We start from the raw sequence: 14584 nt of genomic DNA on the forward strand, positions 1-14584 counted from the left end.
GAAATCTCAGATTTTTCATCTCCTGGTCCACCAGCAAGTCCATGCTGGCCTGTTCAATAAAGCTTCCTCCACCCTTGGCAAGGAGTCTTGGTATCACTGGTTGTCTTACCTCCAGTGTGAGAAGTGTGTCCTTCTCAGTTGGGAGGTTTAGAACCCGAGGCTTTGTCCTTGCTGCTGGTAACAGCCCAAGGAGTGGAACTGTACTGCATAGGAACAACAGTGGCAGCATTTTTAACCATTTGTTGTGGCTCCTTTTAGGATCGACTAACATCTAGAATCCTGATGCTGAATGAAATCTAGGTTTCCATTATTCCTCTCCCCAACACTGCTATTAAAGGTATAAACAAACCATTTTCTACCATGTTTCAGAGTTACAATCAAGTCTTATAAGGCAGTACAGCATTCAACAGTTGTGTTAGTCTTGTAGCATTAATACTGACATCAGTGTGTTGCGGTTCATTATCTGGAGATTTAATTTGTGTGCAGATCCTAGCTGAAGTATTTGGAGAACATTCAAAAATTTGGGTAGATTCATGCTCTTGTTACTCAGACTTTACCTTACCCTTCATTTAAACTCAATTGTACCTCTTCTGACCGTCTTCAGGAGGGTAGGATTTTTTTTTCCATCTCTGGATCTGTACCAGAAAGTGTTCTGGAAAAGGTTTTCTCACTCTCACTTCAGTCCGTCTGACTCTCACCAGGTTGCAAAGTTCAGTACGGAGCTGGCCTTCTCATGGCAGGAGAAAGCCATGAGGACTCTGCTAGGCCTGCCACATTCCTCAAAGTAGGAAAGTTTTTGCCCTTTAATTCTTACTGTACTGTGCTGTCTTCAAGTGTTATTAGCAACATGGAGTAGACTTTGTTCTCTGTCTCTGGGGAAATACTACATTGTGAGCAATAAAGCTGGAAAAAGAAAAGGGAAGAAAAAAAAAAAAAAACAACGAAAGTGAGAGCCAGATTAGCATCTCTGTTAACAGCAGAGTGAAAAATGTGATCACGTTTGCAATGGACTCTTATTAAGCTTGTGGAAATTGCAACCCAGAGGTCACACACTTAGTCACTTTCAGCAGAATGTTGTCACTCCCTGCTGGCTGATTCATGAAATCATTTGCTCTGAAGAAAATTGCTGCTTCACATCAGCTGGAGATGGCTTTTGTCAGGCCAGACTCTGATAGTGCTGTTTGGTTTAATCATTCTTTAAATAGAGTGGCACACAGACTCATAATGCCACCATGGCTGCGTCCACATGCCTGTAGACCAAGGAAGGATCCCACCCGAATGGGGACAGAACCTTACAGAATGGTTGGATTTTGATGTCAGAGACTTTTACTGTCTCTCATAATCTAATTTAGCTGGAAGAGAGGTCCTTGCTTTTTCATCTTTCATGTCATCATCACTAATTTTATCTCCCGTGGCATGTAGGTGTTGGATCATCTATAGAGTTTTGAGATAAGCTTTTAAACTGACTTTGATACTTTGATAACAGAGCCTTAGTATTTTTGTGTACAGGAGACTCTGCAGTCTTCCCATTTTCATTCATGTTTTGATGCCATACAATTACTGTGAGACCATCCACAGTCATCGCAGTGCAACAGAACAGGTCTTTAGTCTCTTTTTTCAGAGAAAATCACAATTTATATAAACCTCTGTCATTCTGTTTGCTATAGGCAGTGACATTTAGCCCAGTCATTTGCTTTTTCAGTTACAATGTTTTCTCACTGCAGTCTTTGTGCCTGTGAAGACCTCTGTTGTCATCCAGAAATGGAGAAGAGCATGAGTTGCATTTGCTCTTGTGTGAAGCTAAAATATTTTCAAGGGCAATTCAGAATCTCCCTTCCCTTCCTGTTTTTCCCTTCATTTTCTTAAGGTGTTTTTCTTCATCTATTTCTATACCTTTTTTGTTTTGTTTTTTTCTTTTTCATCTGTTCTTCCTTGTTGTGCTTGTCTCACTCCTGTTCTTATTCCAGTATTTTTGACTGAAAGAGAACTTAATTTTACTTTGCCAGTCTTAGCACTGAAATATATTTTTTTTTTTTTTGCCATTTTTGGACCCATTGCAAAGCAGGATCTAGCATGACCTTCATACAACCTCTAAGATATGAATTGCACAGAGTTAAAGAAGATTAGGCTATCACTCAGTCTCTAATACGTAAGTTTGCTTCCTTGTCTGCCCTCAGCTGAGAGCTCTGCAACTGACTATTTCAGAAGAGTTTAGTGTTATCTATTTAATATTCTAGGATATTGTCTCAGATGCTAAGAAAGGATTTTTAAGCTGCAGGGGTTAGAATTTTCCTTATGTCATAACACATTAGATTTAGTGTTGGTGTCATCAGCACATTTTGAAAAGAGCCAAGAAGTATGAGTAAGATCTTCCCCTGTCTTGGGAGAAGATTATAATTTCACTTTTTTTTCTTTCCCTTGGATAAAGTATCATCATAAATAGGTGACTTACTGGACAATTCCCAGTGAACCCACTGTGCATTTTTTTGTCATGGAAATCACAGGTACAATGGTGCCTTGAAGGCAGAGACTTACTGTAAGCTGGTGCAAAGCCTCCATGTCCTGGCAGGAGCGGTGGTATGCTTCAGGGGCTTGCTGCCATCTTGCCCTTCAAGGAAATGGGAGCCACTAAGCAACTCTTTCTCCGAGGCCCTTCCTTGCTTTCCTGGCTCATACATGCCAGTTACCTTTGCTCCCTACCTACAGGCACTTGGTGACAGGAACAGTGATGTTCGCTTCAGGAGCACCCAGAAAAGCCCGTCTTGAAGACTCGGGGCTTGGAAGTTGCCATCAGGAGCAGCCAGTGCTGCTGAACTGGAGCTGTGAAGGGTTTTGGTGTGTCCCGTAGTCAGCGGTCCGTGTTCTGAGCTGCTGCTCGCCCCTTCTGCTGGGGAGGAGAAGGGAAGGGCTATCAGTGTCCTTACTTATGTGTTGGTTTCAAAGTATTCCCTCCCTCCCTCTGGGCCTGTTTACAGGAGGAGATGGCAGAGCATGCAGCGAGGTTTTGTTGTACACAGTAATTATCCTGTCCAAGGTGTTTAGTGTGATTTGGATATTCTCTACCACAGCGAAATGAATTCCTGCCTTTAAGAATCAGTCATTCACAGCCTTGTAAATGCTTTCTGCTGTGTAACGCGTACCCAGCCGCGGTTCTGACACAGTCAGGGTCAAATGCACTTTTTTAAGGTGCTCCTGCATTTAAGTGAGGAAACTGGCAAAGCTGTGTGTTAGCTACTAGCAAACTTGTTCATTTTAGGGCATGCACATTATGTCTTCCAGTGAATGCTGAAGAATAAAATGAAAAAAGGGCAATAACAATAAAAAGAATTTTCCCTTCAGCTTTTCCTTCTTTCTCACAGTAGTGGCAAAATTATATTGTTCAGGTATGTTTTAGATTATAAGTGGTTGGAGTTTTTGTTGCTGCACCCAGTGGTCGTCATTGAAATGTGTGTTAATTAGAACTGATTTAAATAAAAGGATTTTCATAAGGCAGTCTGAGAAAAAAATATCTGAATATTTCTGAATATTTTAAAACTGTTGAACAGATTGATAGCTGGTTAAAATTGGGTTTATTTTTTCATTTACACAGACATTTTTCATGCATTGAAGTAATCAGTGCTTTTAGGAATACGCTGTTTCAGCTCTCATATCAGGAAGGTAATGTTACAGCTTTGACCATGAACAGGGCATCTTTACCCAAACCAAAACTTTTTTTCTATTGTAAGAATTTTCTACTGCTGCTCCTCGGGATGCTATGAGTAGAGCTGCAAATAATGTTAGCATTATATATAGGGTAATTTTTTTTATTGCAGTGACCGTTCACAAAGGCACAACAGATGTGTCTTTCCCCACAATCAGTAAACAAAATGTACTATTTAAAGGTAGTCTGAATTAAATAAGTTAATGGTCATAATCGAAGCATTTTTCCTCATGTAGTTCAACACTGGTTTGCATAAGCTCTTCTAGACGTTAATGGTATACATATGTTGGAGTGTGAGCCATGAATGCCAAACCTCAACCTTAATAAGTCAAAAATACATGTCTGTGTACAGCAATTATCATTATGCTGATGGAAAGAAAACATTGTGTTGACATAAGACATTTGACCAGGTTTCCTTGTGTATATTGACAATGTATGTTCAAAAAGAATTGTCTCTTCTCTAGTTTTAGTTCTAGCAGTGTCACACAGACACAGAATGCTGTGATGGTAATGTTCTGGTTTATCTAAATAAATAAATAAAAAGTAATACATGATTTAATAAAATTAAATTTAAGATAAATAAATTCAATACTAAATAATAAAGAAATACTTAAACTGCTACATGAAATAACCTTGTGTTAGCAGAGCCAGAAATAATTCGTTGTAGTGCATAAATTCCAATCATCTTGTCTCTGGACTGTCAGTGCAAGTAAGTTTTTCTTAGTGGGATAATAGCAAAGTCTCTGTGATCAATAATATTTGTTTATGAGAATAGTAAAAATAGATTTTACAGCAGAAGCACAGAGCTATTGTTTTGAGAAGCAGCTTCAGATAAAAGCTTTGCATTTGCTCTTTTCTCCCGAGACTACTAAAGAGAACACTAAAAAGTAAAATGGGTGACCACAGAAGCAAGTAGGGTCACCCATTACCAGGGATTCATTTTATTTCCATTAGAGGGGAACTAGAAAGCATCTCACACTATTTGTACCTGATTTTCCATTATAAATTACGGTACATGAGATCATTTAAAAATCGCTGAGCCTTTCCGATGAAGCTGACTCTGTTGCTGTTCCTTAATAATTGAACAGTAAGAAATACAAGATCTCCATTTTCATCCAAACAAAATAACTTCTGAGATTATGGGAGAGGGCAAAAAGGTATATGAAGTACAATCTTCCTAAAAGCTCACAGGGCAGTCTCAGAGGGGGATTTAAAGAGTGCTTTTGGGTTCACATTTAGAGGGCAAATGAGGTTTTTCCAGTCAACTTCTACAAGTAGATTGGAGTCCTGGGATGGTATGCTCAGCTGGTGAAGGTTGGAACAGGAGCATTCAAGTGGTACACCAGTATGAAGTAAATGCTCAAAAGTCAGGGTGCTACTTGTTTAAAAACATGATCCAACTCAGAACTCTCCTCTAGGTCACTGCTGCAATGCAGGAACTTTTGGCTTTAATGCTTCTCTGAGATAAGGGACAACACAGTCAGACAGCAGAACCTCACTCTGTGTTCTCTTGCTGAAAACTGCTTCCTAATGACGGACTAGCACTTGTCAGGACTTTCTTTATGTGTTGTTACTGATATGAAGGGATTGCAGCTCTAAGTTTAAAGACCCAATAAAACAGTAGCACCTGTAATTTTTGAGTGGTGGCACTGAAAATATAAATGCTGGGAGAGAGAATAAAATTCATAAGAGATACTCCAGCGTAACTGCTGTCATATTTACCTCCAGTTCAAGTCGCAGGCTAGGAGCCTGTGCCGCAACCCATTTAAGGTATTGAAAGTGTTCTCATTAACTTCACTAGATCTTGTGTTGGACATTGTTCACCTGATCCTTCCTAATTCCTCGTCACACGTGGCAGGAGCGTGTGCCTGTGTGGCAAGTCATGGTCTAGGAATTCACAGTGAAAAACAACAAAATGTTTTAGAATGTTTTCAGGAATATTTTTTGACTTTTTTTTTCATTTCACTTGGAGAAATCAACCCCTGCCCAAACATGCGTAGTCTAGTGAGCTCTGAAGCAGTGAGCCAATGGCATAAAAACGTTAAAAGCAACCTCTATTTTTTTCTTTTTTTTCTTTTTAAATCATAGAAGTCAGAATCCCAGACAGTAATTAGCATTTGCAAAATCTATACAAAACCAGAAAAAATATATTTTGTTGTTGTTCTTTGAAAGCTGTTCACACTTGTCATCCATTCTCAACAGAGAGAAAATCTTCGTAGGAAACCATTGCATTACCATATCTTAATTTTACTAATTACTTGCATAGTTTCCAGAAGAGCTGTGTAGGCTCTTCTTCCTTCAGTGTCTTGGTTGTTTAGTTACTGCTAACTTGCTTAGTTACTGTGGCATGAGAGAAGTCCAGGGAAGCTCGTAAGTTCCACACAAAAAGTCTTCAAACATGGGAAGGTGGGTTAGTTTCTTAAGTATTCACTTTTTAACAATGCTGATTGAGCAAGTGTGAGGCTTTTCTTATTTAACAAAAAAAGCCATCTACTCGTTCCAGTATTTGTTTATTATCTATCTCACAGATAATATGTGAAGTGCTTTCAGTTCCTTGTAACCAGTACTCCTCTTCAAAATGCGATACTGTCTCTATTTTTTGGCACATGGCTTTTCCAGTGAGGCAGGAATCCAAGGGAGTCTATCAAAGTAGGGTTTTGGAGGAGGTATTAACCCAGCCAAATTCTATGTTTTGTAATTAGCATTGGCATGTTAAAACAACATGCCCCAAATTTCAGTTGGTTTTGGGTTCTGTCTGAAAGTCATGGAAAACTCAGGTCTAAACATGGGTACATGAAATGATTTCTGCAAATGGATGCACGTACTTAGTTGATTTGGTTGCACAGTCGTTCAGTGAAGGCACCTCCTCTTTCTCTGTAATGGCACTTGGAGAAATTTAAATACTGCAAAACAAATCACTCCTCGAAGACCCCACTTCCTTTTCATTCAGTAGTTAAAGGTTGTGAAGAGCTGTCATAGTGCTGGGTGCCAAGGATGGACTACAGCTGATATTTCTTAGTGTTACACCAAGGACCTCCAACAGGGCAGAACTCTGCTGTATCATCAAGTTTGAGGAAGCTGCTTTCTCAGGCAAAATTCACAGGCCTGTCTCTGCTCTTGCTCACAGTTATCTCAAATTTAAATTGGACTTCCTTTGGATCCCCTGAGAATCTCTCTCTAACTTCTGTAAGCTCTGATTCAGGCCTTTTGTTTAAAATAAAGGCAGAATCCAACATCCAGGTGGAGAGTATTATTTAGTTACTTATTAGTTAATAAAGTTAATAAATGAGCTTTGCTCCCCATCCATTCATGCTTTCCAAAAGAACCAGCACTAGAGTTGGTTTAGATATTGACTTTGTTAAAATAAAAATACACCGTTGTGTTACAACATTTCAGCACTGTTCTAATACTGCATTTTAGCTTTGCTATTTTGATTGAGTTTATTTAAGTTTGAACACCATATTGAAACATCTGTTCTATACGTTATCTCTGTAAAATCACGCATTGAGTTATAACATTTTCTCCTTATCAGCAACATTGGAATGAAGCTTTTTAATACCCTGGATCAGGCACGCCCAATCTGCTCTTCTGTTGAAAATTTAAAAACAAAAATAGATTTTTAAACAAAAGTAAACTGTAAAGTTAATGTTGCAGTTTCTCATAGAAAGAGACTAGTTTCTGATCTGCTCTAATGAATCTTTATATGGGGGCTTTTGCAACAAGATGATCAAGTATAACTTTTCTAGGTAGTAGCTGGAGAGTTTGCATCGATTGCAACAAGATCTGGACCACGCTTCACAGTTGGCATGCTGTTTCTCCAATGTATACATGTGGTTAGTTGTTCTACGTGCTCCAAGTAATTTCTTTCTTACAGAACAGAAACACTAACTTTATGCTTGATGCACTATTTCTCCTCTGGGTTTTTTTTTTTTCTTTTCTAATATATTCTTGCTCTTTAGAAATAATTATTATACAAAAAGATGAAAGGATTGCTTCCCATTTCTTAAGACAAAGGGATGAAGTAGAGGGAATTACTTAAGGTATAATACACCTTATCAAAAGTAAATCACTTCCTTTATTTTTTTTTTTTCCTAGCCAAAGAGATGTTTGCTTGATTATTTCTTTGGGGTACTTTTATGTAAAGCCGTTTCCCCAATATCTATAACTGTATTGTGAAAGTGGTATGTTGTAGAAACTAAAATGCAGTGTTCACTCATTGTTTTGCTTTCATAATCAGCTGTACAAGTCCACTGAACATCACGTAGTCAAATTTAACTGTGAACCTACTGGACAAGTATGCTGTATATTGCTTGACCTCTGTAAAAGCACCGACTCTTGCAGGAACACTGAGCAGCAAGGAATCATTTGGACATGTAATAGTGTTTTCATGATACTTCTATGTATATATGTGAGGGTCTGTCCTGTGATGTCACATCCAGTATTGTGGGCTTCTGGGACAAAATGTATTACTCTGTCCTTCAGCAAGTCAGGAACTCCATGTGGGATAGGATGATGTGTCTATTTGCTTCATTACTTGTGGTTTCCTCACTCAGGTAACACATTGCCCTTACGTGTCCTTTTGTGTCACCTACCTTCTTTTGTAATTCTTCACCTTCATTTCCCAAGAGCAGAATAGCTATGGTTGTGTTTTCTAATCTTCCTTGAAGTTTGAGTTTTGTGTATTTGTGATTTTGGGATGGATAAGTACCATGTGACAGAACTTTCCTAGAAGCCAGTGGACTCACTAGGGCGATTTGCTCTGTTGATGGGGTCCTGAAACTTTTGCAGTTTTAAAGCTTGCAACAGCAAAATTCATTTTGTAAATAAACTGATGGTTCTGTAAAGACTGTAGTCCTGCCGGGTACATCATTCTGAGCCCAGGTATGGAATCAAAACTTGAACTTGCTCTGTCCTGCCTTGCTTCTAGAGCTTTTTTGTCTCATGTCTCCCTTTGAAATACTGCACGAGTAAACAGGTCTGCTTACAAAGTGGCTTTGATGTTACCATAGGATGAAGTTTTTCTTAAAGACTGAAAATGATTGATCTGTGGCAGACAAAGGGGTTGGTTCTTGCATGGATGTTTCAAGCAGGTATCCTGTGTGATTTGAACATGAAAATGTTAACAAAATAATTTGAAAGGGAGTTAAGAAGAAAAATAGTTATCAAAGCTTGATCAGTTTGGTTGCTTGCTGTAATTGTGAACTCAATTATGGTTCTGCTCCGTTTTTTATTGTGGAGGAGGGTTTGCCAAGGCTGAAAAATAAATTAATCCAGCTTTCTCATAAAAACATACTTTGAAAAAGATCATTGACTGTGCACTAGCCGTTCATTGATATACCAGTGACTTTCTCATCATTTTTCTTCACATTAACAAAATGAAGTTGTTTAAAGACCCATATGAATTTCCACAATGCACTTGTTGCTAGGCTGTCTACTGAAAATGTTACTTTCATTTTTGCACAAGATGAGAAGAAGAGATTAAACTCCTCCTGACATTCCTGAAAAAATATTCTGTCTTAAAAAATATTCATAGTGAAAGCAGTTAAAATACATGAATATGTTCTTGTTATTACTTTTTTATATATGCAGCTCTTGCCATTGCTGGACAGACGATGCTATACAACTGAATTGGAAGTTGTGGAGGACAAGCTTTTTTCAGTAACTCTCAAGATAGAAAAAGTTTCAGAGTGCCTGAAATAATGAAGAAGATTCACTGAATGCAAATGACAGCTTTCATCTTCCTTTATGAAGCACATGCTCATGAATATATACATTTTTGCATATGTAGAAGCTCAAGTGTATCTGCCTTCCGATCAATGAAAGAATAAGGATATTATGTATTCAGAACTAGTTAGAAGTTTGCTTTTTTTGTTGAATTCTCCAATTTAATTGAAGCTGCTTTCCAGAGAAGGAACATTTCAAAGAGGCTGCCAGATTTGAGAAGGGGGCACTGTTATCCCCATCTTCTTCCATCTAAAGGTTTTGTCCTATGTTAAATACCAGTGTTGCTTTTGGTGATAGTAACAGCCTTTTTGGCAGTTCAGCGCTGTCTGTCTGCACAGTCTGTCCGCGCAATCTGTCCATCTAAAGTAGCGGAGCATGAGAAGCTGATCTCCTAAGGGAACTCAACAATATCGACAGGCTTGATTGACATAAAACCAGTCTCTCTCTTCCACCTCCACTGAACTCTTAGACTAAATTCAGGGCCTGATTGAAGAGAGATAGGGCTTTAGCCATTGACTTCCATGGGAACAGAATTGGAACACTAGCAGCTACTGCCCTCTTCTAAAGCAGCCCTGAATATCTTGGCAAATGCTTTTTAGGAGCACTATCAATTTGATCCCACTTCCTTCTCAGGACCGAAAGCCAAGTTCAGGGCTATTTATGTCTTAACTGGAGCAGGCTTTGGATTGGAACTACAGCAAGCATTTAAATCTTCTTGAAAAATGTGTTATGGCTTAATGAACCTTGTTCAGGCTAAAGCTGTTATTTATTCTTGGTATTAGTGTTTGTTACTGTCAGGTAGAAGGCAAAGAAAGAGCAGTGCCTTCTATCTTGAAGAGTTTATCAGGATGGAATAGCCTGAAATTTGTCTCAAATGAATCAATTCTCACTTCTCTGACAGGAAAATACCAACAGTACATTTTCTAGATATGTTTCAAAATACCACACATGCTCAAAATTTTGAAGATGTCAGGAACCATATAAAAAGATGTGCTTATCAGTTCAAAATATGAACATCTACAGATATCCAGATTACATTTTCTATTAAGTCAGAGGTACAAAAGGTGAGAGTAGAGGCAGGAACACAGGCTGCTGCTTTTTTTTTTTTTTTTTTTTTTCCCCCAGTCATTGTGGTCATACAGAGGAAAATGAGAAAAGTAAAAATTCAGTTCATAAATTGAAGAGAGTCTGTCAGGAATGGAAGAGAATTAAAGCAGAAAATGTTTAAAAGAGTCACCTTTTTCTTTCCTCTCATTCTGAAGTGTTTGGGGGTAAAAAATCCCACTTCTGCTGCAGTGTCTTGATTATTATTCATGTAATTTTGGTATTGTTTGAATAGTTCCTAAATATTTTCTTTTTTAATTGATAACCATAGTACCTAATCGTGATTTTTTTTCTGGTCTGATGTAAATTTATTAATAATTATTTTTAAAGCACTTCTGACATTTGATGAAACCATTAAAAAAGAATTCTACTTAGCAATAGTTTTGCTGATATAATGGAATAGGATATGCTCTTTCCAGTACCTTCTGTTGTTACATTTTTGATTAGTAAGAATGATAGTACTAATGTCAACTATTCATGTCTGATCTTGCAAAGCCTAGAGAACCTTTCTTAGAAGGGATTTCGAGAGGGCTGAAGTAAACCAGATATTTGAGTTCTTCTGTGTACTTAGATCAACATGTTTAAACTCCTAAGACTCTGTTCCACTTTACCTTATATCCTGAAGGAAGAGAGATTAATTTGATTTCTTTATATTTTGAGGTTGGTTACCATAGTTGTTTCCAGTCGTAAACCATTAAGACCTACGCCACTTCAGAGCTAATAAGATAATTTTCTGTCTTGCTGGATGTAATAAGCTATATGCCTGTGTTTAAAAAAAAACAAAACAGCAAACGACAACCCCCCAAAGCCATCTTATCTGGACTCTGTCTTCCTGTCAGAACATTTTCTTTTGATCTTCTTGCTTATGTTAATGCTGAACAGCACAGATCAACTCTTTCTCCAGAGTTCCCCTCAGTTTGTTGTAGAGGAATATAACCTCCTGTGCAGAAACTTACCTGTGAAGGCCACGGTACCATTGTCCTTTTCCATCTTCTTCCCTACCTCCTGAAAAGTTTGTACAATGTTTTTCACATATTTTCTGGATGGGGGCAGGGGGTTAAGGTTGTTTGGCATTTCTGTTCAATCTCAGTCAACTTTAGGAGGCCCCAAGTTAACAACTAAGAGGTTGTCAGATGGTAATACTGGATATGGGTATTCCAGAAATGGCAACAGCTTCCTATTTGTGGTTGATTAATATATAGAGAGGACATGTAGTAAGCCATATGACTTCCTAGCTTGCTCAGCCACATCATAGTGTATGGGATAATACCATATGTGTACACTAGCAAATGATCTTGGCATGTGTAAATACCCAATGTGCGGATGGTTTTTACATGCTCCTCCTAATGGTGTTGTGTGTGGTTTGATAGTTGTTCAGTGCTTAAAACAAAAAGCTTTTGAAGCTTCAGATGTGATGTTTAATAGGTCTTTCTCTAATGCTGGCTTAGCACCTGCTCCTCCCTCACAGTCACATCAAAGTGAATTGTAAGTAACCGCTCTGAAATCATGCAGCATCGCGCTGTGGAGTAAAACTGGTGAAAGTGCAGGGCAATCAGCTCTGTAAAATCTCTCCATTTGCAGAAAGAACCTCCATAGCCACCTGGATGCTTTTAAACCTTCATTATTTTAAATTTAAAATGGTTGGCTGAGCATTGCTTTTACCAAAATCTGATACAATAATCGAAGTCAGAGGTGGGGAATGACCTCTGGGGTCACACAGTCGAGCTTTCTGCCAATAATGGATTGTTCCCTGCAGTTCAGTTTCTAGTGACCTTGGAAATTACTAGCCTGGTAAAATGGTAATGAAAAAACAAAGCTGTTAAAGCTTCAGAAGTAGCCAAAGTGATGCTGTCCCGATGAGAAATTGTGGTTTTGATGTGAGATCCTCTATGTGCATTGCTCCTTGGTTGCAGTTTTCAAGTGATCGCAGTTCTCACTTTCGGACCCTTTTTGAGCTGGCTGTAACTAAGAGTTTGGGGGAGGTGAGCTTATTTTAATATTATGTGAATTTATCTCAGCCTTTAACCAAATCGTAATTTTTATTACAAATATGAAAGTCAGCAAGTTGACTAACCTTCTTACTGCAACATTTCCTTCATGTCCCTGCACTTCTGTTCTTTTGACATTTCAAGCCTCCCAGAAACAGGAAATGAGGAGGAAAAAACAGATTTCTTGCTTTTTTCCATGGAAACCCCTGGTTCATTAATTCTAGCCTCTAGTTGTCATGCCTGGGAACCCAAAAATTCCTGAAAAGATTCAGATGTGACACATCATTTTTAGATTTCTTTCAGCCAAGCCAGTATTAGTTTACTTCTCTGTTATTGTAGACAATAGACAATCCTACCATACGCCTAATGAAGTGGGTAGAGTTTGGCCCCTCTCTTAAGAAGGAGGCAGCAAAAGCAAGCTCCCACCAGCAAGCTAATTACAGTTCTAAAATATTTTTTAGGAAGCTGTTAAAAGCTGAGTAGATGGGAAAAGATCCCAAGACACAAAGTTCTCTTCCTGTTGTACCCGTTTGATGTGTGGTGATTTCTTCACTGGGGGTCCCTATTGTGAGCTGCCTTTTGGGGTGTGCAACTCTGGAAATACCCTTTCTTCCCCGAGCTCTGCTCCCCCCCCCCCCCCCCCCCACGACTATTGTATTCACATACACAAGATCCAGTTGGAGAGGAAAGGGGGTTCCTCAGCTGCCAGCTTGCTTAAAAGAGGAGTTAAGAGGAAAAGAAAGCTAATTGGACTGTGCTTGGCAAAACTGTCTGTTTCATTCTGTTTATTGTAAAGGCGTGGGTGCTGAGAAACACAGAAATAGTGAGAAAACTTAAACAGATTCTTGCAAAGTTTTTACAATAAAAACAGAAAGCTGCTTTAGTAAAGCAGTGTTTATCCTTGCACTAATGCTCGTCATGAATACGTGTCTAACTTAGCTGGAACTAATGCCTGACTCTTACTATTCCACTACAGCAACTTAACGTTCTGCGTAGGCTGATTATTTTTTCAACAATATTTGCTAAATTCTTTTAAGGGCTGCCAGTATATATTTTTTGAAGCTTAGTTAATAAGAACAGCTGCCAGTGGAGTCAAGGCTAAAAGAGGCAAAAAATATCTGCAGAAGGCAAGATTTTACTTCAAAAGATCAGTATTACAAAGCACTACTGTTGCTGGTATAATCACTTTCATTGGGGAGGATGCTAATATAGACTGGGTTTCTTGTCTTCACAGCCCCCACTGAGCCTTTGCTGTGCAAATTTGCTGATGGAGGGCAAAAAAAGCGCCAGAATCAAAGCAAATACACACAGAATGGAAGGCCGTGGCCCAGAGAAGGAGAGGTAAGTGCCACACGGCAATTATTTTCCTGGGGTTTGGCAGAAGTCAACTGCAGACCTGGAGGTCTACCTTTCAGGCCTACGAAGAAATCAGATTGCACACAAAATAGAATAGTTTCACACAGAAAAAGGTATGTAAGCAGGGGGGGAGAGGGAGGCTTAAAATAACATGCGGGGCATACAGTTACAGGAAAAGAGAATTTCAGAGCTTGGTGTGGAGCTGTGGAACTGTGCGCAGGCTTGCACCACCACAAACACTCTGCAGCCGGACCTGAGCCCAGTATTCTCTTACTGGTGTGCCATCAGCACCGTGTATACCTTTTATATACCCCAAGCGATTTACACTTAAGCAACTCAACAGTGTTAGTTCCTCCATATAGTTCCCGTTGATAAAACATCATCAGGGATTAGGTGGGTTTTTACAAAAGGGAGAGATGCTCTTGCACATCCAAATGTATGGCCTTGTAAAAGTTTTCCAAAAGGTTAGCTGAGCTGGGCTCTTCAGTCTGTCCAAGACAAAACAGTTTATAGTAGCCTCAGCTCCATCGTGTGTACAAAGTTTAAAAAAAGAAGTATCTAATGGTTGCTTTCTGCTTTGCTACAAATAGCCTGTTACTGGAGTTTCCTTTCTGTGTACGTGTACATGAAGTGATTCCAAATGTGGGTGAAATAAGGAAGGAATTTATTTGACTCTTCAGGAGCTTGTTTACTCTTCTTGACTGTTATATAG

The 14584-nt window shown here is 38.9% G+C and overlaps 1 protein-coding gene across 11 annotated transcripts in view; it reads left to right on the plus strand.

Moving 5' to 3' along the window:
- The window catches only part of RBMS3 (RNA binding motif single stranded interacting protein 3), a 722581-nt gene that overhangs the window by 614221 nt on the left and 93776 nt on the right, over positions 1-14584 (plus strand). For all 11 annotated transcript variants that reach the window (XM_056334362.1, XM_056334363.1, XM_056334361.1 and 8 more), the window contains one exon: positions 13751-13857. In XM_056334362.1, the coding sequence (XP_056190337.1) occupies positions 13751-13857 (107 nt within the window). The remainder of the gene's footprint in view (positions 1-13750; positions 13858-14584) is intronic.

This window comes from Falco biarmicus, chromosome 4, assembly GCF_023638135.1.
Source record: "Falco biarmicus isolate bFalBia1 chromosome 4, bFalBia1.pri, whole genome shotgun sequence".
NCBI lineage: Eukaryota > Metazoa > Chordata > Aves > Falconiformes > Falconidae > Falco > Falco biarmicus.